General features: G+C 47.3%; 1 protein-coding gene and 1 pseudogene across 2 annotated transcripts in view; both read right to left on the bottom strand.

Moving 5' to 3' along the window:
- PRPS2 (phosphoribosyl pyrophosphate synthetase 2) overlaps nt 1–12,639 on the bottom strand; it is a 35,889-nt gene extending 23,250 nt beyond the window's left edge. For both annotated transcript variants that reach the window (XM_047075889.1, XM_047075890.1), the window contains exons 1-2: nt 12,463–12,639; nt 5,652–5,835 (exon numbers count right to left, since the gene is read on the bottom strand). In XM_047075889.1, the coding sequence (XP_046931845.1) occupies nt 5,652–5,835; nt 12,463–12,584 (306 nt within the window). In that variant the 5' untranslated portion in view covers nt 12,585–12,639. The remainder of the gene's footprint in view (nt 1–5,651; nt 5,836–12,462) is intronic.
- On the bottom strand, nt 281–437 carry LOC124509735 (uncharacterized; annotated as a pseudogene).
- Nucleotides 12,640–23,896: the final 11,257 nt, after the last annotated feature.

Genomic DNA, 23,896 nt, shown 5'->3' with positions numbered 1-23,896 from the left:
AGACCTTGTTTACAAATTTGGGTTTTGTCCTCTGAGTTTGGCTCAAGAGCCGACTAAACCTTGCAGGAAAGATTTGCGAGTTAACCGACTTTACAGCCACTATGAGAACAATCAGCATGGCATTTCAACATAGGTAGCGTTAAGGAACAGCAACCAAAAGTAAAACGTTCAACTCCCCTGATGAAAAATGCTCCAGATCTTAATCAACGTATCAGACGCTGCCCTGCTAAAAGCATACATTTGACAAGCGGTAGAAATTTACAAGATTACAGAAACTAACATCAGGATAACTGTGCTCACTTGTTCCAGGTAAAAAATCGAAACAATTTGATAATTGAAAAGAGAACATAACCTTGAAAATGATTTTGAAAAAAGCCTCAAGTCCTCTATCCTCTCAGATACTACACTTGATCTTAGCCAAAAGGCCAAGAAGCAATCTTCTGCCCTCTCAGATGTAATGATTTCCAGCTTTGCCCACGTCATACTGTTTTTACCAGGGAAGGAAACTAGCAATTATTGAGTGTCCACCACAGCAGGCGTCGGCCAAGTGCAGCCCAGGAGACAAACCCAGGCTGTGGTCTGTTTCTGCACAACCTATGAGCTGAGAATGGGTTTTACGTTCTTAACAGGTTGAAAAACAATCCAACGAAGAACACTTTGTGATGTCTGAAAGACACATGAAACTCATAGAGCAATGTCCAGCAATAAAATCTTATTGGAACACGGACACATAGCCCTTCATCTACATATCATATACGGCTGCTTTCATGCCAAAATGGTGGAGCTGACCAAGAGATCTGGTGGTCCACAGAGTATAAAAATTTGACACCCGGCTCTTTTTGGAAAAAGTCTGTCTACCCACATGTTTATTATATGCTAAGTACTTCAGAAAAAGTAGCCAGTACTATCCTTAATATACAGGTGAGCTAAAAACTGAGAGTTTAAGCTACTGTTACAAAGGACGAAAGGAGTCAATGGTGGTACTGAAATTCAAACCTGAGTCCACTTGATTCCAAGGTTGTGATCCCAGAGCTCAGACTACAATACACCAGGCATTTTCCAATTACTACATCAGCTTCCTTTCTCCGTGTTAGCAGCTCATTGGGCTGATGTGTAATGGCTTACGAAACCATAAGTTTTCCTTCACTGTCCGAGCTAGTCCCTGGCTTTTTGCACATACAGATGAAACCAAAAATAAAATTTTACAGGTGTGTGGGCCTTGCTTCAAAAGAAGCAGGAAGATTAAACATCATGAAGCAGGTTTTGAATTAGGGTGAAAGGCTGGGGCGGGGCGCCTGGGTGGCTCAGTCGGTTAAGCGTCCGACTTTGGCTCAGGTCATGATCTCACGGTTCGCGAGTTCGAGCCCCATGTCGGGCTCTGTGCTGACAGCTCAGAGCCTGGAGCCTACTTCGAATTTTGTGTCTCTTTCTCTCTCTGCCCCTGCCCTGCTTGCTCTCTGTCTCTGTTTCTCAAAAAGTGAATAAACGTTTAAAATATATATATATATGTATATATGTGTGTGTGTGTGTGTGTATATACACACACATATATATATATATAAAGCTACAGCCTATATATATATATATATATATATATACACACACACACACATATATGGGCTTCTTTGCACATAACTCTGAATAGGTCAATTACACAGAATTTCATCGTGTCTCAGACATCATGGGTAGCACAGTCCTATGGGAAGGAAAAGGACGAGAGAAACCCAGTGGGCTGGATGCAGCCCAGGGATCCCCCCGTGGCTGAGGAGAATTTTCTTTCTGAGCCCAGAGAGCAAGGGTGGCCCATGACTTCCCGTCACATTCAAACACTGTAGGGCCTCTAGCCGATCTAAGCAAAGTGAAAAGTGGGGAGAAGGGTTTTCCCACATTCGGGGTGTCATCGCTCAGCCCAGTTCCTGGTAAATGAAGTTTGCTCACGGGCTCAGGCCACTTCTCTCAGGCACTTCTGAATCCCTTGGTACGCTCCTTCCAAGGAGGTTTCATGGAGATCAGAGAAGCCAAGAGAAGACAGAGCAGAGGTTGGAGGGATGTGGCCTTGAGCCAAGGAGCGAGGCCACCCCCAGAAGCTGGAAGAGGCAGGCAGGATCCTTCCCTGGAGCCTGCAGCCGGCACAGCTCTGTCACACCTCGGTTCTCGACCTCCGGCCTCCAGGACGGCAGGAGAGAACATTTGGGTTGTTTTAAGCCCCCCAGTTTATAGTAATTTATTACAGCAGTGAAAGAAACCGGACGCCAACAACCGTCCGCGGGTCCTTCTTTTCTAGTAAGTTATCTCTAACAATAAGCCACACAATTTCTGAACTCAGGCCTCCCTCCGCTGCTCTCCCTGTGCAGTCTCTCAATGGCTATCCACATCGGTGCCTGTGCGTTGTTGACAATGAACGTCTTATCTCTTCCATCAGCAGTTAAGCTTAGCCAAGGGTGGAACTGTCCGATGGGGTTAAAAACTAAACACAGCTTTTATAAAAACCTAAAAAAAAAAAGGGCGCCTGGCTGGTTCAGTCAGAAGAGCACGCGACTCTAGACCTCAGGGTCGTGAGTTCGAGTCCCACATGGGGTGCAAGATTACTTTAAAAATAAATTAAAAAAACACAAGGAAACACTAAAAATAGGTACCACGTTGTTTCAAGACACACACTTACAACCATGTGATGCAGACGGCATGAAAGGAAACAGGTGTGCAAAATGGCCCCAAACGGAACACGCACCCAAGTGTCCGACACCAGGAGAGAGGGTAAAGAGTGAGGCAGGTGCCACAGAAGAGGTAAACCCGCTAGTGTCTGAGCAACTCTGTAGGGCTCTCCTCGTCAGCACGGTGGGGGGATGGGGGGCACCACTGGCAGAGGCCGGAGGCCAGGAGTGTGGTCATACCCCCCGGAAAGCAGGAGACGGGCGCACACAAAGGATCAGGGCCAAGCAGTGCCACTTTGTCTACACGACAAAGAGTTCATTATGAATGAACGTGAGCAACACAGTCTGAAAAACACAACCTTGGAAACAGAAGTAACGGCAAACTGGATGCTCGCAGGCAAAACATGCAGCAGTCTCGACTGGTATCAGTGAAGGAAAAGTTAGGGCTATGTGCATGCGGGACAGGGGCCGTGTAACAATGAAAGGAATCATTTGCCCAAGAAGATACAATGCACTGCTTATCTTAGCACTGAATGCCAAAGCAAAAGGCGACTGCAAATCACAGAATACCGAATTTACTAAACTTCTTGCTACACAGACGAGAAACAGCAGAATATCATTGGCTCCTTTGTGATACGGACAAAAGTGAAGATGCTAACAGTCCCATGGAAACGCACAAATGGGAGGAATACCTAAGACAAGAGATCATACTTAGGGGATAAAAATGAATGGAAGTTTAGTAGCTAAAGATGCAGAGAAAACTTCACAGCAGCACATGCGACTTAAGGTTCTCGTTGCCCTCAGCTAAAGCTACATCACAAAGTGATACAGACACATGGTCACGACGTCACACACACCCACTCTCATGACCAGCCACTTGTTTTTGTGCTGCTTGTGAGGTAGTAATGGTTTTTACAGGACTAAATAGCTGGATGAAAAGAAAAAAAAAAAACAAAACATAAGAAGAACGTTTTATGGCAAGTGACAATTACATGAAATTCACATTTCAGTCTCCATAAATAAAGGTTGCACTGGAATCCAGCCACACCCGCCATTTACAACCCAAGTTCAGCTGCTGCCACAGAGACCAGACACCCCTTTACAGAAAAACAATGCTGACCCCTTCTAATCGATACAGGGTAAATCATATCTCAACTGCAGAATCGAGTTCTGGAGATCAAATTTCTAGTGAGAAATTAACAGAGAGCTGTATTCGGCATGGGGCCTGGGAACCACATCTGAAGAGGCATTATAATTTAGGGGGACCTCAGTATGGGAATTCAAATTTATAAAGGAATTTTGGGGGCACCTGGATGGCTCAGCCAGGTAAGCCTCAGACTCTCGATTTCAGCTCAGGTCACGATCTCATGGTTCGTGGGATCAAGTCCCATGTCGCGTTCCACGCTGACAGTGCTGAGCCTGCTTGGGATTCATTCATTCATTCATTCTCTCCCTCTCTCTCTCTCTCGCAAAATAAATACATAAACATGAAAAAAAAAAAACTTTATAAAGGGATTTTTTTCATATATGAGGGAATCTTGTATGCTGTTTGGAAATGTGTGTTGTTTCAGAAAATAAATTAGGGTGATAAATGGAGGTGTATCGGAGGGAACCCTTCTCGTGATTAGTCACCATATCACAGAACAGCCGTGTGTCTTGCAAAATGGAAGGATTCACACGGAACCCGACTGAACAGCTACCTATTTGTAAGATATAAAGCAGATAAAAGCTTAGGGGTTGATCCCTATCGTGGTTTGAGTGATATCCCCCTAAAACTCGTCCACCCAGAGCCTCAGAATGTGACCTCATTTAAAAATAGGGTGTTTGCAGGGGTGCCTGGCTGGCTCAGTCAGAAGAGATTGAGACTCTTGAGCTCGGGGTCGTGAGTTCGAGCCCCACCTTGGGTGTAGAGGTGACTTAAAGAGAATTTAAAAATAACAATAAAAAAAATAAAAATAAAAACAGGGTGTTTGCAGATAGAAGTAAGGCAAAGATCAAAATGAGATCACTCTGGATCAGGACGGGTTCTAACCCAACGACTGTCCTTTTATAAAAGAAAAGTACACACGGACACAGGGAAGAAGGCCATGTGAAGAAAGAGGCAGAGGTGAGAGTGACGCTTCCAGAAGCCGAGGAATGCCAAGAGCCACCGGAAACCGGAAGAGGCAAAGAAGGCTTCCCGCACAGAGTATCCAGAAGGAGCGTGGCCCTGCCGACACCTTGTTCTCTGACGCTTGGCCTCCAGAATGGTGACAGAACATGTTTCTGTTGTTTTAGGCCACCCAGCGTGTGGTGATGTGTTACAGCAGCCGTGGGAAACTAATACAATCCCTTCTAAAGCTCCCCAGAAATTCCAACTTCTCTCATTGTCCTCAAAGGCAAGGTCTAGATCTTTAATTTCTTCTAGAAACCCACACAGCCTCCTCTAGTGCTACTGTTGCTAAAAGAAACATTCAACGATGTCAACCTTCGTTCTTCTTGAACGGTTACAAAGAGGTAACGGTGTATCTTTTTCAATTACATGTTTTATCTTGAGAGAGCTGTAGACTCACCTCAATTCAAAGGTCCCGTTGTGCCCTTTACCCAGTTTGGGCTCATGGGAACATCTTGCAAAACTATAGTATAGAATCACAACCGAGACACTGGCGTTGATATGCTCCAGCGATGTGATTCCCGTTCCCCAGTTTTCTGTACTCAGCGGGTGGCATTATTTAGTTCTACCCACCACCATCGAGATAGACAACAATTTTGTCACCAGGGCTATATAGTATTGTAATACATGCAAAAATATGCCTTATCTGTATGTAGATCTGTAAATATTAACATAATGGCTGGTTCAAAGACAAACCTTTGAAAAGCCACGATGAGATACCGTATTTACACAGTCCTTAAAATAGAAAGCAAATGTTTCCCAGATACTCTGAGTTACTACGGGAGGGGAGGAAAAAAGGCTGATGTTCACCCAGAGCGGGTTCCTCCAACAGGACCCAAATCTCCTACCTTGTCCTTTTTGTCTTGTCGAGCATACGGAAAACACGGGATCACGGCAGTCACCCTGGAAGATGACGCGATCTTACAGGCGTTGATCATGATGAGAAGCTCCATGAGGTTGTCGTTGATTTCTCCACAGCCACTCTGGATGATGTAGACATCTTCGCCCCTCACGCTCTCACCGATCTCGACGCTGGGAAAAAAAAAATGCCATCTGTTAATAGTCAAGTATATTTGCTGTCTTCGAGGTCCCCTGGAGCACCGTTAGGTATGATAAGTGGCCAGGATTCACCATACGCATCGGTGTCCAGGGTACGATCGGGGGGCTGGTCACATGGGCTCCATCTGCCCGGCACGTACCCAAATTCCGGACCCCCAGGTGTTCCGCACCAACCACACTGTTCACACAGGTTAGTAGGGTGAGCTGTTCGTATCTGGGAATGGGGGGAGCCGTTTCCAAAACGAAGTTCCCAAAGGCTAGCTGAGGACCACCTTGTGAGCAGAACTTTTCATGTAGGAGAGGGTCCACTATGCTCGTTAGAAATAGGACTCAGTCCTGTTACATTGACTTCTTTCTGCTAAATAGTATATTGAGTTTTTACTTTTATTAAAGTTACATATACACACTGCTTAAAAAATTCAAGTCATTCTGGGGGTGCCTGGGGGGCTCAGTCAGTTAAGCGTCTGACTCTTGATTTCAGCTCAGGTCATGATCTCAGGGTTCATGACGTTGAGCCCCACATCGGGCTCCACGCTGACAGTGCGGAGACTGCTTGGGATTCTCTCTCTGTCTCTCTCTCTCAAAATAAATTAAAACAACAACAACAACAACAACAACAAAACAAAGCGAAGTCATTCTGTAAGCCTTGTAACAAACATTCCAGAGGCAACCAATTGGGACTCTTGGTATGGTTTTTAGGCATTTCCCTTCAAGCCTCCGACTAGGAAGTTTGTATAGCTTCATCTTGATGTTTCATTTTAGGCATCACGTGTGGTCATCGTGCTATGAAGACGAGGACATAAGTCTATCCCCCCCCCAACCCCCCACCCCCCATTGCCTGTATCACCTGCAGCCTTCTGGTCCCACCATCCCAACGGAGATCAATACTCCAACCAAATACGACAGCTACCGTTAACTGTGTAAATGCTACTCGGAGCCGAGCCACAAAGTAAACTTCAATCCAAGTTTATATTTCCCTTTTACACACAACTTTCGGTGCTTTGTTCTCCCTGGAGTGTACTGTCCTACCTTTTCACCTGCTAAGTTTTCTGAGTAGTGATTCCAAATTCTGGCCTAAACGCTTGGCTGACAGTCTACATTCCCACCGTGTCAGAGGCCCCAAGGGTGACATCCATGTCACTGGCCCACCCGTGTTTGTCCCGTCGCCGGCTGAGCCAGGTTCTCTCTGCCCGTGCACAGATGCCATCCCCCCCGGGGGGGGGGGAATCCCACCACCCCTCTCCCACACATCATTGCCCACTTTCTGTATCCTCTTTCTTGCTGCACTTCTTTGTTTTGCTGGTTGGCATCCTCCAGTAGCTTCTGGAGAAAGAGTGAAGAGGGGTTTCAAAAGTCTTTGAAAGTTGCATTTGGACAATTTCTGTTTTGTGGGCGGAGAATCCTGAGCGCTCAACACGCCCGCAGGCCAGCCCGTCCCTGGCACGTGCCGGGGCACGTCCTTCACAGCACTGCCAGGCGCCCGGGAGACCTTCAGCTCTGCTACGATGCTGGGTTTGAAAAGCCTAATCTTCTTCCAAGTGATACCTCAGGAACAATGCGAGCCGAACGAGAAGGCCGCGTTGGCTTACCCACCGTCTTTCATCCCGAGATAAGACTGCAGCAAACTGGACGGCGCCCAGCTGGATGGAGAAGCCGCTCAGAAATCCTCCCCTGATCCCGCTGCCGCCCCCCCCTCCCCGGGACAACGGCCACACCCGCCCGCATCTGGTATCACCACTCGACATACCACTTCAGACTCCCTCCATCGCCTCACGAGAACCCCAAAGCTACAGCCCCCCCCCCCCCGGACTCATTTCCCCAAGGAAAGGGCCATACTTACGACAGCGCTTACGCGTTCTAAGCCTGTAACGTGTATAAAGTGCTTTACCATTTCTATGACATTCACGTCTTTTTAAAACGTTGCTGAAGTTTTGATCACTGCACCCCCAACCAACCCCATTTCCCCCATAAGCCCCGTGGTCTTTATTGTAGGACTCTGCACAGCACGATGATTTTTAGGAAAGCATTCCAGTAAGACCAGCTGCAAAGGGGCTCCCTCTAAAAAGAAATATGGTGAATCTTATTTTAAATGACAACCAGACCCAATCATATTGTTTTCTCTAAAGAGCCGATTCTTTCTTAAAAATAAAAAAAAAAAAATTTAAAGGTGTCTGTATTTGGAATCCATGCAGCAGTCTATTGAGTCAACAGAAGCTTCTACCCAACCTCAACTAGAATAATCGGAACACAGGGGCACCTGGGTGGCTCAGTCGTTTGAGCGTCCGACTTCGGCTCAGGCCATGATCTCACGGTCCGTGAGTTCGAGTCCCGCGTCAGGCTCTCGAAACACAAAAATGAAGGCTTTCAAGTTGAGCCGATCTGAAAATGACTTTTGGTAACAGTGGAAAATGGTGACCCACTTCAAGTTGAACCAGTCTGACACCACCCCCAGGGTGAGAGAGACACAATTCTATGTGCTCCCTCCTATTTCGAGTTCTAAGGGGCTAAATGTAATTCCTTTGTGAGCATCCTCTCAACTGTGGAATCAAGTCAATTTGGAAATCAGCGTGGTAGGCAGAATGGCCCTACAAAGAGGTCTATGTCCTAAGCCCCAGAACCCCTGAAAATGTTAGTTCCATGGCAAAGGGGAAACAAGTCGGCAGATGGAATTATGGTTACTCATCAGCGGACCTGAAAATAGGGGGATTTTCCTGGAGTATTCCAGTTGGCCCAATGCAATCACAAGGGTCCTTGAAGATGGGAGAGGGAGACATACGAGGACTGAAGCAGCGTCAGAGAGATGCTACGTTGCTGGCTTTGGAAGATGGAAGAAGGAATCAAGGGCCACAGGCAGCCTCTAGAAGCTGAGAAAGGCAAGGGAACGGCTTCTCCCCTCGAGCCTCCAGAAAGGACTGCAGTGACCCGTGACAGACCTCTACCCCACACAACCGGAAGACGTGGCAGTGACCCAGAGGGCACGGGCCTGCAAAGCCTAAACCACTTACCGTCTGGCCTGTTACAGAAAAAACTTGCTACCCTCGTTATGCTGCTTTATCCCAAAAGAACTGCTTCTTTGGCCTATTTTTCTTGGGGAACCTCAGGGCCCGCATGACCAGCAGTCCGGCAGAGGCTGAAAAAAATCCTATCACCATGGCAACTTTTCTTCCTGCTTCTACTCCTAAAGATGATCACGACCAATCTTTAGGGGAGGGGCTTAATTTCAAACACTTGTGGCCAGAAGGCAGCATCCATTTGCCATTCAGATGGAGAATCTTCACCGATCCGCCAATAAGAAGGCAGATGAGTTTATCTGACTCAACAATGAGTGAGTGTGCTCATTGATGAAAAGGGGGCTGCAGAGATGCTTTGAAACTCTTCCCATCAAGAAGGGGATTGGCGCCTGGGTGGCTCAGTCGGTTAGGCAGCCGACTTCAGCTCAGGTCAGGATCTCACGGTCTGTGGGTTCGAGCCCCGCATCAGGCTTCGTGCCGACAGCTCAGAGCCTGGGGCCTGCTTCTGATTCTGTGTCTCCCTCTTTCTCTGCCCCTCCCCCCCCCACTTGCTCTCTGTCTTTTTCTCAAATAATAAACATTAAAAAAAATTCTAAAAAAAAAAAGGGGGGGACTGGATTTGGGAGGACTCTGCCCGACAACCGATTGTGACAGAGGCGACAATGCACTGACTTCAGGGTCCAGACCTTAAGAGACTGGCTGCGGCCACTTCCTGCCTCCCGTGCTATGGGAAAGCTCAAGCAGCCGCGTGGAGAGGGACTGAGCTTTCGGCCCAAGCTCCCAGGCAAAAGCTAGCACCAAATCACCAGCCGTGTGAGCGAGCCGTCTTCAAAGTGGACCCGCCACCCCCAGTTAACTGCCCCAGATGCCAGCACACGGGGCGCTGCCCGGGGTGTGGGAGTGAAATAAACAATTGCTGTCTTAAGCTGTTGAATTCTGGGTGACTTGTGACACAGCAATAGATAACCAGAATGTCGGGTGTCTCGGTATCAGCCAACGACCCCGTGGGCAGGTTAAGTGACCGGGGCTAAAATGTTAGAACAGACCCGAAGACACCTTCACGGTGGGACTTCAGTGGTCTATAGCGAAGCTGGGGCGGGCATCTCTCTGCTGTACCTCAAATGATTCAGAGATGAGAAGGGAAAATCAGGAGGCCCTGTGTGTCCGATGAGGTGGGGGATGGGGGTGGGCATGCCCGGCTGGCTCGGTTGGTGGAGTGGGCAACTCCTGATCTCAGGGTTGTGAGTTCGAGCCCCATGTAGAGACTCCTTACAAAAAAAAAAAAAAAGTGGGGAACGGAAGGAGTGATAAGCAGGACATCAAAGCAGATTTCTGGTCCCAGCTGAGGGGAGACGTTCAGGAAGGGGCATCTTAGGTGAGCTGAATCATTTTTCTCTTCCTTTTACCCTGTGTCTCATCCCTGGGACCACACAGTAAAAACCAGATCACTAGTGCAACACCTAGTATAGACAGGACTGTTTGTACAAATCAACCCCTGGGCCTAGACAGTTTATGGGAAGGAGAAAAGTCAGGAAGCTAACGTTTTATATTCTAAGTACTAAAAACATATAATGTTGGGGCACCTGGGTGGCTCAGTCGGTAGAACGGGAGACTCCTGATCTCCGGGTCATGGGTCTGAGCCCCACCTTGGACGTAGAGATTACTTAAAAAACAAAACAAAACAAAAAACATATAATCTGACTGTAGAAGCAATTCCCAGAGTTCCTGTTTCGTGGTTTTCCAGACCTCACGATTTCTACTTATCAGGTGGTGGGGATAAAATACTGGAAAGCAAATAAAACTGAGTTAAAACAAACAAACAATCATACTTCAATGCCTGAATGAGTTGCACCCAACAGTACATCCAGTATTTGGAACAGAAATCCAACAATGACTTCACAACAGACTTCCGAGCTAGATTTGCTGCTCTTCGGCAGCACAGGATCGCGTTGCCCGGAGATAACACAGGAGGGCAACAAATTTGCTTTCAAAATCTACTTCGCCCAGACATTTCTCCCCTACTTACACGACGCCACCTCTTGAACAGAAACTATCACCCCATTCTTCTTAGAGCTCCTGAGACCTAAATAGGACTGGCCAGACATCACAACATTCAAACCTAGCTACGCTCTCCTTTTCCAGAGCCCTCCAGGGCTTCTGTATGAAACTCCACAAAGCGGAAATCTTTGGCTGAAGGACTCCTGGCATTTAGGCCACCTGTTACCCATTCCCAAACGTTTCTTCACTTACAGAATCAACAGGACTATGTGTTGCGATTTCCCACCCGGAAGAAGGGGCTTCATATAGCCTAAAAAGTTGACTCGACAGACACCATTTTCCCCGTATGTATTAACAGAACTCCCCAGGAGCTCAGAAATTTTGGACTAAGCCAAAGGCCATCAAGGTTTTCTCCCATGCTTTCTTCTAGAAATGCTTAGTTCCAGGTTTTACATTTTAAGTCTGCAATCCCTCTCAGGGTCATTTTTGACATGGTGGGAAGTATAGATGGAGGACTGTTGTTGGGTTTTTTTTGCTTTTGTTTTTTGTTTGTTTGTTTGTTTTTGGCAGCCTGCATCAATTGTTCCAGAATCGCTTGCTGAAAGTGTTGGTTGAACTGGATCTTTGCCAAAGATACACACATGATTAGTGTGTACAGGGCTAAGCTTTTAAGGGGGAGAAGAAAAACAGGAGAGCAATTTGAAATTGTTCAAAGAGCTGGGTGGACTCAGGCAGGTGGAAAACGGGGCCCGTGTCGCGCTTCCGAGGGTGGCCACCAGCCTGACGTCACTGAACAGAGGTGACCGCATCTCCTGGACCTGAGACACAGGTGGCAGTTACGCCCGAACCATGCGTGGCCTTGCTGCTGGAGACAGCAGAGTCCCAGGCCTATGAAGAGGATGAAAGTGTGTGTCGTGTTTGGGGCAGAAAACTGAAGAGGACGCTCAGGGGCACCAGCACGTGCCCTCTGGAGCTCTCGCGCTCTTCAAGCCCTCCGCACAGACACCCCCTCTGGCTAACCCAGACTTCTGCACCCCGGCTGCTCCGGAGGGTCACCCGGGAGCTTTTAAAACACCCACGCCCCCCCCCGGCCCCGCCCGCCGCGGGGATCAGAGCTCCCGGGCAGGGAGGGGACGCGGCTTTCGGACGGGCCCCAGGTGAATGCAGGGCACAGGCGGGCAGAGGGCGTGGGCGGAGCCGGGTAGAGGACCCGCCAGGCGCGGATCCGGGAGCACCGGGCGAGCACACCCAGAGGCGTCCGTCGCCGCGTGCCCTGCACCCAGGCGGTTCCCGCCGGCTGCGCCCACCTCTCCTCGACGCTGGTGACCGCCCCGAGGTCGCCCTTCCGGGCCCCGGGCCGCCCTCCTCCGCGTCTCCTGGGCGCCGCAGCGGTGGCGCGGAGGCCGCGTCGTGGCCGTCCCGCCCCGGAAGGGGGAGCGGGCGGCCGCGGAGTGGTCCGGGGTGGGGAGCGGGGGGTGGGGGGGGCGGCGACCGGCCCGGCCCGGCCCCGCAGCCGCGCGCCCGGCGCCCTCCCCGGCCCGGCCCGGCCCGGCCCGGCCCGGCCCGGCCCGGCCGCCGGCGCGGCCCCCACCTGGTCTCCTGGTTGCTGAACTTCTTAGTGACCACCTTGCCCAGCTCCAGGCCCAGGCGGTCGGCCACGCGCTGGGACAGGTCCTGGTGCGAGCTGCCGCTGAAGAGCACGATGTTGGGCATGGCGGAGGCGGCGGTGGCACCGGAGGCTGCGACGCGAGCGGGAAAGCGCGGCTGTCGACCAAGGGAGGAGCGGAGTGGAAAGTAGCTGGAGGGGGCGGAGCTGCAGGGGCGGAGTCGGAGCCGGGCTCGAGGGGGCGGGGCTTGGTGGACCCGGAGCGGGGCGGCGGAGCCGGAACGCGCCGCGGCGGGACCCGGGGGGAGGGGGAGGAGCTGGGGGAGCTGGAGGGAGCGGAGCTGGGGAGGAGGGGCTGTAGAGGGCGAGCTCTCGGCCCCGTTCTAGACCTTCCCGTCCAGCCTCGAGAGGGAGGGCCAATGGGCCCGATTAACTGGGCACCGCGGGAGGGTGCGGGAAGAGGCTGTGGACGTACCTAGCAACCGGGAGCGAGCCCCCCAACACGGAATACCCCCAAACCCATTGCAGACGACTGGTGTTCAGCTCCAGGGATCTGTAAAACTCTGACCCGCGGGGCCGGAACCGCAGCGCTGCCTATTTCTACCGGAGCGCTAAACACGAGCATTTGCAATCTGTGTGATCGTACCTGTCCTGCCATCGCACCCCAGTTAAGAAAAATAGTATCCCCTTAATAAATAAATAAATAAATAAATAAATCCTTTCCTCTCTTTAGTAGGTGCGTACTGCAAAAAGCTGTACTAAGTTATTTTTATTTTTTGTATTTTGTCCATAAAACCACTGTGAAAATTTGTTGTCTCTCTTGTTATGGGAGTACCTACGTAATAACCTCTCCCATTTTGCCTCGTGGCCCGCAAAGCCTAAATTATGTACTATCTAGTCCTTAGTCAAAATTCGCTGGTGCCTCAACTGCTACAAAATTGCCCGCTGCCCTTGAAAAAAGCCGCCAATGCCAGTGGCCATCTGAGTCCTGACCACACATGGAGGGGCACGGTTACTCTCCATGCTGATGGTGAATGGGAGCAAACCGAGGCCCCTCTAGATTCCTCGTCTTTAGGTAGTCCTCAGGCCAGTTTTGCAACGTCCAGCCAGTCGGTTCTCCTGGCCTGACCCCAGGAACCTCACCCTGCCCCCTGCCCACTCCCGCCAGGTGGTCCCCAGCCACCGCTCTCCATAGCCCCTGAGCCTGCCCCTTCCCCTCTCCCCCTGCAGAAGGGAGCCAGAAAGGTTTTCCCAAGCAAATGCCAACCTCTGTGCACAAATCAAATGTAGAGGAAAGGAATGTATTACATGAGAATGTGGGCCCCACGTGCTAGTCCTGCTGGCCAATTTAATGCTTCTCAATGACAACAGATTAAACAGGTCGGATAAATGGCTGGGTTTTCCGCTGCCAACAATTGGCCCTCCGTCCACACAGAAGGCAGCTTGTAGCCCGCTGTAAACTGACCTCATATTATTGGGATTTGGGGGATTCTTGGGATTATTCATGTAATTGGGATGTTTCATCTGGGTCCATGTACTTTTCTTTAAACTCCTGAATCCGCCTGTTTACCCAAAAGTTGTCCAAAGCACCCATTCTGGCAGCATTTTCCATTCTTCCTGGGGACGTGTATGTGCTCTATTATTAAAAAAGAAAAGAACAACCCAGCCCTCCTTGCAGTGAGTTGTTATCTCTGCGTTTTACAGTTAATTACCATGGCAATGAGATTTATGCTCATACTCAACCATATGTCTAAAATTTTTACTGAATGAGTCTGCTAATGTAATTATTTTGAAACTCTCCTAATAACATTTTCTACTAACAATATTGCTGTAATTTTTAGGTCCTTAAACTTTTTTTCTCAGAGACAAGCTATATACATGTTCTTTTCAGCGGGAAAGTGGCCTCTTGTCAGCAGGGCAGGGCCATGGTTCTTTGGTAACAAAACTGATGCACTCTCGAACGCAGCAGAAGTGAGTGAAAGCCCCTGGTCTCTGAGTATGTTAGTGGTCAGGGGTTTGGAAGCTAGGGTGGAATCCTCACAAACTATGACTTCAGTGCTGCCAGGGAGAAACAATATGTAGGCTGGGGCAACCACCAAAATCGTGGTTGGCTCAGCCCTTTGATGAGTTACTAGGCTTAGATGCTGAGGGGAAACAAGGAGAAATGTAACATGGGGACCATGGAAAATCATTCTGAGTCGCAGACTGCCCGGAAAGCTGTCACTGGTAAATGTACGGGCTTCAAAGATCAGCTATAGACGATTTTATTGAAGTGTGAACACTTTCTCTCCCAAGCCCCTTTGTCCTTGACCCAAAGGACCCAGGGTGTTGTGAGGAAACCTTGGTGTTTTGCAGGTTTCTCAACCTTGGCGCTCCTGCCACGCGGGCTGGGTAAGCCTTTGTGACGGTGCTGTCCTGTTCACCGTAGGATGTTTAGCAACATCCCAGGCCTCTACCCACTAGATGCCAATAGCACCTATTCGCCAGTCGTGACAACCAAGTGTCTCCAGTCATTGCCAAGTGTCCCCTAAGGCGTAAAATCACACCAGACTGAGAATGGCTTGTCTGAACAAACCCCCGTTCCTTTCCTCTATGTGGGCCTCTCCTCAGGGCTTTTCCGGCTTCCTCACAGAATGGCTGTACAGTTCCAAGAAGGAGTGTTCCAAGAAGATAAGCCTCAATGAGCAAGACCTTCACAAGCCTCTGGTATTATCTTATCTGCTAATGTCCCATTGGCCAAAGCAAGTCACGTGGCCAAACTAGCATCAGTAGGGTATGGGACAACATACAGGCATCAATACTAGGTCCAATGGTCCACCAGTTCTCAACCACAGTGCACTGCTTGGACAGAATGTGAAGTTGAGAGAGCCTTCAGGAAAATGGGACACATATACAAAGACTCAAGACTCAGGATGAAGAGAACATATGCCATGTGTATATGTGGTCTCAGACTTGGCGCAGTTGGACGATATTCATTATTCTAACATAAAATATTAGCGGAGAATATAAGAATGATAAGGGATTTCCATTGTTGGCTTCTACCTTCACTGACTCATCAGTAGGGCTGATGCGAGCAAACACCGATTTGACTTTGCGCACCATTTTCACATCCTGTATTCCACACATCATTTTGCCGAGATCTCTGAATACAGAAAGAGCTCTAAATATTTGCAGACATGAACAGACACTTCTCCAAGGAAGACATCCCGATGGCCAACCGACACATGAAAAAATGCTCCACATCACCCATCATCAGGAAAATACAAATCAAAACCACAATGAGACACCACCTTACACCTGTCAGAATGGCTAACATTCACAACTCAGGCAACAACAGATGTTGGCGAGGATGCGGAGAAAGAGGATCTCTTTTGCATTGTTGGTGGCAATGCAAGCTGGTGCAGCCACTCTGGAAAACAGCATGGAGGTTCCTCAAAAAGCTAAAAATAGAACGACCCTACAACCCAGCAATGGCACTACTAGGCATTTATCCACGGGATACAGGTGTGCTGTTTCGAAAGGACACAGGCACCCCCATGTTTATAGCAGTGGTATCGACAATAGCCAAAGTATGGAAAGAGCCCAAATGTCCATCGATGGATGAATGGATAAAGAAGATGTGGTATATATATACAATGGAGTATTACTCAGCAATCAAAAAGAATGAAATCTTGCCATTTGCAACTACGTGGATGGAACTGGAGGGTATTATGTTAAGTGAAATTAGAGAAAGACAAAAATCATATGACTTCAGTCATATGAGGACTTTAAGAAACAAAACAGATGAACATAAGGGAAGGGAAACAATATAAAAACAGGGAGGGGGACAAAACAGAAGAGACTCATAAATATGGAGAACAAACTGAGGGTTGCTGAAAGGGGGAGGGGGGATGGGCTTAATGGGTCAGGGGCATTAAGGATAGCTACTCCTGAAATCATTGTTTCACTATGTGCTAAATAATTTGGATGTAAATTTTAAAAAATAAAAAATAAAGTTAAAAAAAAGAAAAAATATATACATATATGTTTTTTCCATCTATTACCTATTTATGACCTTTGATTTTTTTCTATTAAATTATTGCATTTTAAATATATAAGCCTTCTTTGTATGTAAGGGCCAATTATCTCTTACCCATCATATAAGCTATGAATACATAATCTTAGTCTGTCATTTAAAAAATTAGTTATGAAAAGAAAAGATAAGACAAATGTTGATGAAGATGTAGAGAAACTAGAACCTTCACACAATGCTGGCGGGAATTTAAAATGGCGCCTCTGCTTTGGAAAACCATCTGGCAGTTCCTCAAACAGTTAATCATAGAATTACCGTGTGACCCAGCAACTTGACTCCTAGGGGCAGAGCCCAGAATCGAAAACAGGTACTCAAGTAAATAGTCTGCATGAACGTTCATAGAGTACAATTCACAATAGTCAAAAGAAACAAACAACACCGATGTCCAAGAACCGATGAGTGGCCAAACAAAATGTGACCTGCCCACACAATAGAATATCACTCAGCCATGAGGTTCTACTACAATGCTATGACATGGGTGAACCTTAAAAACAGTACGCTGAGTGAAAGAGGCCGGTTACCACGAAGGACCACATGTTGCGTGATTCCGTTTTCAGAACAGGCAATACACTAAAAGCCATTGAGTTTTACACTTTAAATGGGTGAACTGAACAGTATATAAGTGATATCGCAGTAAGAGCTGCTACATAAAAAAGATAAGGACATTTTTCTTCATGATTCCAACACTGTGATCATATCTACCATATTAACATGTCAGACATTGTCTAACAAATTAATATGTCTAAGACATATTGAGATCGATCACTGCTTTAAGGTGGTGACAGCCTGATTTCTCCATAATAAGGCTTTCCACTCTGCAAAATGCCAGTTTTCTAGTTCTATCATCCCTTACTGTCTACAAACATTAGCTGGAGCTCCTCAGCAAAGAAAAGCTAAAAAAACGAAAAATAAATAAATAATTAAAAAACAAAAAAGAGCTTTCTTTCACCCTCTGGGGCTGCTTTGTTATCCCCAAATACAGTTTGTACTGGAGAAGCAAGATAAAAGTTTCATTTTCTTCCCTTTATCAATTTGCAACCATTCGTGGAATGATAATTGCCTAAAATGTACCAAATACATAAAAATCAGTGAGTCTATGATGGTAGTCAATTAAATGAAAACCAGAACAAAACAAACAAAAGTAAATTGCCCTTGAATCCAGTGGTCATTAAGGAGTAAGCTTTCTGTTTTTTATTCTTATTTTTATTTTTGAGAGGGTGGAGAGAGGGGCAGAAAGAGAGAGAGAGAGAGAGAGAGAGAAAGAGAGAATCTTAAGCAGGCCCTACCCTCAGCGCGGAGCTAGACGCGGGGCTCGATCTCACGATTGACAGAGGTGAAATCAAGAGTTGGATGCTTACCTGACTGAGCCACCCAGGCGGCCCAAGAGTAAGTTTTCTTTAGAGGCAAGGTGAAGGTGGAATTAGCTGATTTCTTGAGTAATTGCATGGCATTTGATGCCTTCCAGAGGAATGCCCTTTCCATGTAGGTCGGATCCGTCACTTCTGGAAATTCGATCAAAGATAAAGACTCTGGTGCCCTCAGTGAGCTTAAGAGAGCTAGATCCAGCATACATTGTTCAAGCAGCCAGGGTGGAGCTGGGAGTGGGAGGGAGTTTTACAACAGTGGAGCTAGAAGTTTCTTAAATGGGACACGGCATTTGCAATGTTGTGAGAAGGTGGGCTAATGTTCTGATGATAGGAGTAACATAAAGGAAGTTAAGTTAAACTGAGCTTCGTATCAGCATGAGCCAAAGTGACAGAGAAGTGGGGGGTCTAAATTAAGTAGGGCCCAGTAAAAGCACGTTGTTGCAAATCCTTTCTAGAATCAGGGAGCCACTGAGAGAAGGACTAATGATATTGTACCTGTCTGTAACACCACATGGCAGGCCTTCAAACTAAGGAACAGAGAGGTTAGGGAACTTGCCCAAGGCCACACAGCTACACAGTAGAGCCGGGCAGCTTTTCCTATTTATTGCCTCTTAAGTCACTCCATTGTGTCAGTGGGAGCAGCTGAAGAAGGCTTCCCATTTTAGATCACTCGGTGCACAAAAAGAGTACTTCTTCTCCATGACCATGTTTTCCGCTCCTAAGCAATCTCAGTAACACCATTTTGATAAGGATTGTGCCACCCACCCAACATTTTTTGGAATGTTGTCGGAATGCCTTCCAAGCACGATCCTGGGCTTTCTTGTCCTCTTTGTCCTTTTTATAAGCTCTCCTTACGGTCATCTAGGTCCATGACCGAATCCTGATGATGACTTAACGTGTTTATATCCCCAGCTCCGACCCCTCTCTCCAGGGCTAGACTTGAACATCCAACTCCACGGCACGGGTTGGCAAACTAATCCTGTTCATGGCCTGTTTTGTAAATAACGTTTTGCACATTCACCCACTTACCCGTTGTCTACGGCTGCTCTGTGCCCCCAGGACAGAGTTGAGGAGTTGGCCAGAAATCACGTGGCTCTAAAGGGTAAATATTTACTACTTGGTTCTTTACAGAAGAAGCTGGGCCTCTCCAATGAGAAGCATTTTTTTCCTCCAGTGCCACTGAGATATAATTGACCTAGAACTTCTGTATGTTTAAGGCGCACAAAGTGTCAATTTGATACACTTACGTATTGCAAAATGATTACTGCCGTAGCAGTAGCTAACGCCTCTATCACGTCACGTAATTACCATTCTGTTTTGTGGTAACAACAATTAAGATCCACTCTCTTAGCCACTTTCAAGTATATAAGACAGTGTTATTAACTAGAATCACCATGCTGTACATTTGATTCCCAGGGCTCATTCATCTTATAATTGGAAGTCTGTACCCTTTGAGCAACATGTCTCCATTTCCCCCCACAGTCCCTGGTAACCACCACTCTGTGTCGTTCTGAGTTCAGCTCATTTAGTTAGTTAGTTAGTTAGTAAGCTCTTTGCCCAATGTGGGGTTTGAAGTCACGACCCCGACCTCAAGGGTCTCATGCTTTTCCAACTGAGCCGGCCATGCACGTCTTTCGCCTTTTTAGATTCCACATATAAGTGAGATCATACAGGGGCGCCTGGGTGCCTCAGTCGGTTGAGCACCCAACTCTTGATTTCGGCTCAGGTTATGATCCTAGGGTCATAGGATCAAGCCCCACATCGGGCTCCGAGCCAAAGGTGGAACCTGCTTGGGATTCGTTCTCTCTCTTCCTCTGGCCCTCTACCCTGCTCACACGTGCTTTCTCTCTCTCTCTCTCTCTCTCTCTCTAAAATAAATAATAATAATAATAGTAATAATAAGTGAGATCACACAGTATTTGCCTTTCTCAGTGGCTTATTCCACTTCACATAATGCCCTCAAGATCCATCCATGTTGTGTGTGTGTGTGTGTGTGTGTGCTTTCCATTTAGCTGTTGACTCAATGCTTCTCCTCCCAACAACCCATTCTTCCCTCAGTACACAGCACCACTAACCATCCAGTTGAGTCAAAAATATGTAAATCATCCTTGATCCTGACCTTCCCGCTGCTTTTTATGTGCTGAGGCTGTTGGTTCCGTTTGCAAAGTCTCCATCCAAGCCTGTTCTCTTCTCTCCACCTCCATGGTCACCAGCCACCCTGGGCTTGGACCTCCTCTACAACATTTTCAGTATCTTAGCCTCCTCCCGTCCCTTTCCATACAGCAGTCAGAAAGAGGTTTTTTTTTAATCAAAGCTAATTGTATAATGTCACCCTCCTGCTTAAAACCCGCCTATGGCTTCCCACGGTACTTGGAACTGGCCCATGTCTAATCTGCCAGCTTCATATGCCCTTCCCTCCCTGACCGTCAGCCTCTCTAGTCTCCTGCCTAAAACACAAACAAACCTTCCGGCCACAGGACCTTTGCATATGCGCCTTCCTCTCTCAGAGAGCTCTTTCCACTGGCTCCTCCATCACAGGCTTGGCTCCTTTGATCTCTTGGTGCCAGCTTAAAAATGTCATTTCTCTAATCTCCCCTCAAACCACAAGTCTCCTTCCTCCCCCCACCCCAACTCCGGTGTCTCTTTTTCTCATCGCCGCCTACGGTAACTGCCGTCATAGCGTTTATCTTAATCTGTAGCTATCATTTGTTGCTTTTATGTGCATGTTGACTCCGTGTGCCCCTAGACTGTAAGCAGCCCAGAGTCAGAGATTGGGTCCATCTTGGTCACAGCTTTGTCCTCAAAGTCCAGCATAGGAGTTGGCCAGATAGCAGCTGTGTGTCCACAGACCTTCAGTTACGGACACTGTCATGTAACTGTCATTTTATTCAATGTATCATGATATATTAATCTTTGGGGTGTTTTGTTTTGTTTTTTGTTTTTTGTTTTTTGTTTTTTTGCCTCCAACCACTTAAAATGTAAGAAGCATTCTTAGCTCCAAGGCTGTGCAGAGGCATTTGGTCATAAGTGGTTTGCAAGCCCCTCATCTAGCACATTCCTTGGCAGATTCTCACAACTTTTTCCTTCTTTTCTTTTTTTGGAAATAAAGAAGATGTGCCGGGCAGAACTTAAACATGAGAAATGTTCTCCAACCAACACTCCTTAAATGTGCATTCTGAGAGGGCACAGCACCTGGTTAAATAAAAATGCGGTTCTCTTGCAGTTGACCCGTTCAATATAGACAGAAACCAAAAGCCCCTTCAGAGTTTGGCATCTTCCTAAGGATCTACTTCCCTCTACGCTGTGCGGACACGGCCACTCTCATAAATACTCCAGTAATAAAATAGGAAGTAATATCAAGCGACCCCTAGAAACTTCTTAGAGAGATCGTAGATGACAAATAACAAAACACATCCATCTGATCATTGTATCATAAGGGACACACACCCCCCCCCAAAATCTTTCCAGTTCTACCATTGGCTTTCTGTCCCCCTGGATCCTGAATTGCCCCAACCTTTTCTTCTCTTTCTCCAGAACACTAAGATCCTTTTCCTTGGAGGAGTGGGTCGTGACCATGAGAACAGCACCCCCACCAGCAGTATACGTGTTCTTGCTGGTGCTGGTTTCATTCTTTTTTAAATTGCTTTAAAGTTTATTTATTTATTTTGAGAGAGTGTGTGTATGTGCGTGGGGGAGGGGCAGAGCGAGAGAGGTAGGGAGAGAATCCCAAGAAGGCTCCGCGCTATCAGTGAAGAGCCCGACGTGGGGCTTGAACTCACCAACCTGAGCTGAAACCAAGTCGGACCCTCAACCGACTGACCCCCCCCCCCCAGGTACCCTGTCATCAGGGCTGTGAAGGTAACACAATTTCTCTTTCTTGTCCCGTCCTAAAGCTCTTTTGTTCCTCGGGCTCAGAGGTGCCCGTTAAAAAGACACAAAGTGTTTATGCCACCTAATTAATTTAGCAAACGTAGTGGGGAAATGTTGAAATCCACGGTTCTTCATGTTTGTCAAAAAACATTATTTGAGGGGCCCCTGGGTGGCTTAGTCGTTTGAGCGTCCGACCCTCGGTTTCAGCTCCGGTGGTGATCGCACGGTTTCGTGAGTTCGAGCCCCACGACGGGCTCTGCACCGGCAGTGTGGAGCCTGCTTGGGATTCTCTCTCTCCCTCTCTCTCTGCCCCTCCTCCGCTCACACTGTCTCTCTCAAAATAAATAAATAAACTTGAAAAATTATTTTCAAAAATAGTGTTTCTTTTTTACAAAGAAAACGAATAATTTTTGAAACCTTTTTCTTTTTCTCCAGCATAGAACTCTGAAGGGGGAGAAAGAGTTCGGAATGTACTTTCTGAAGATTTATCATATGTAACAATTTGAATTACAAGGACAGCTTCTTAACAAAAATAAAACTGTTCATTTCTCTGAATGCCAACTCACGACAACTGTCTACATATCAGTTCTCCAAAACACGATGTGATTTTCTTGATCTTTTAAAAGAAGAATGATGTGACCTTCTTCAGCCTTGAAAAAAGCCTCAGCTCAAGTGTCTTTGGGGAAAAAGCCATGCTTAGTAAATTATTAACCCCACTGGCACTCCTTCAAGGTTACACGATCTTAGGTAAGAGACAGACTGTAGCCACGACCAGGAATTTTAGTGCAAACACACTCCTCTGGAATATTTAGACCCTTACAAGGTGCTTGAATTCAGTCCATAACATACATTTAATAAACACTCCTATCGAGTGAAATACAAAGCATTAGGCACACATCATTTCAGTTTAATATAGAAAAAGGTTGCTCATTAATTCCTTCATTAATGGAAACCCCAGAGGGAACATGAGTCCCTACTACGTGCAACACTCTTTCACCTGGAGACATTTAGCTCTTTCCCCAAGCCCACTGGCTCTGGCCAAACAGAGAAAACTGTTTGGCTCTGGCCAAACATGAGAAAACTGAGGCTCAGAGAAGGTTGGTAAGGCATCCGAGGTTAGTGGTGGGCAACACTTTGAACTCCCTTCTCTGTCTTCTGTTTCTATGTTTGGTTTTTAAATATTTTTTTAAGTCTATGTATTTGACAGAGAGAGAGAGAGAGAGAGAGAGCAGGGGAGGGGCAGAGAGAGAGGGAGAGAGAGAATCCCAAGCAGGCTCCAAGCTGTCAGTGCAGAGCCCGACACGGGGCTTGATCCCACGAACCGTGAGATCGTGACCTGAGCCGAAATCAAGAGCCAGACACCCACCCACCTGAGCCACCCAGGCGCCTCCTTTTTATATGTTGAAACACGGAAAATGATTGCTCAGTCTTCAATCTTGGATAGGGTGAGCTCGCCTTTGGGACCCAGTGGGACTCCAGACATCTGATAATAGCCACAGGTGAATAAATATATCTACAACTACAGTGGGAAGAAAATTAATGTAAAAATCAATACATACATAAAATTATAAATGTGCTCCCTGTATTCTCTGAATAAATGAAACTATACCAACCCCTAACTATTTACCCAGTCATCTAAGCGCTAGCATAATGCTCATTAGACATTCTAATAATTTCTAAATCATTCCTGATTTGTTTGTTTGTTTGTTTGACACAGCTCTGACCAGCTAAATGATGCTTCTAGAGGTCTGAGTGGTGATTTCACACAAGGAACCACCTCGAACTCATCTAGTGCTGTTCCCCTTACATGGATGTTATTAGGGCCCCAATCCCAGATCTTGGATTCGTTGCAGCCCAGGGACCACCATGCTGGGTGCCCTGGATCTCAGGTGGCAGAGCCTGTGAATACCACAGCTTTCCACACGGCGTGGACCCGAACTGTGGCTCTGCAGACCACGGGGCCACCAATACCCCTTGCTGCAGCCTTCTGGGCACCCCCACCCCAATGCCATCACCAGGTACCCGATACCAGCACCGCCCCCACACCCCATTGCCCGCCTTCGAAACTGCCAGTAAGCTCTGTTATCTGGTGACTCCTTATCTAATCAGC

This window comes from Lynx rufus, unplaced genomic scaffold, assembly GCF_022079265.1.
Source record: "Lynx rufus isolate CCGP_SWC_20201006 ecotype Redwood Valley unplaced genomic scaffold, mLynRuf1.p SCAF_14, whole genome shotgun sequence".
Classification (NCBI taxonomy): domain Eukaryota; kingdom Metazoa; phylum Chordata; class Mammalia; order Carnivora; family Felidae; genus Lynx; species Lynx rufus.
This window is presented reverse-complemented; position numbering and strand designations above follow the sequence as displayed.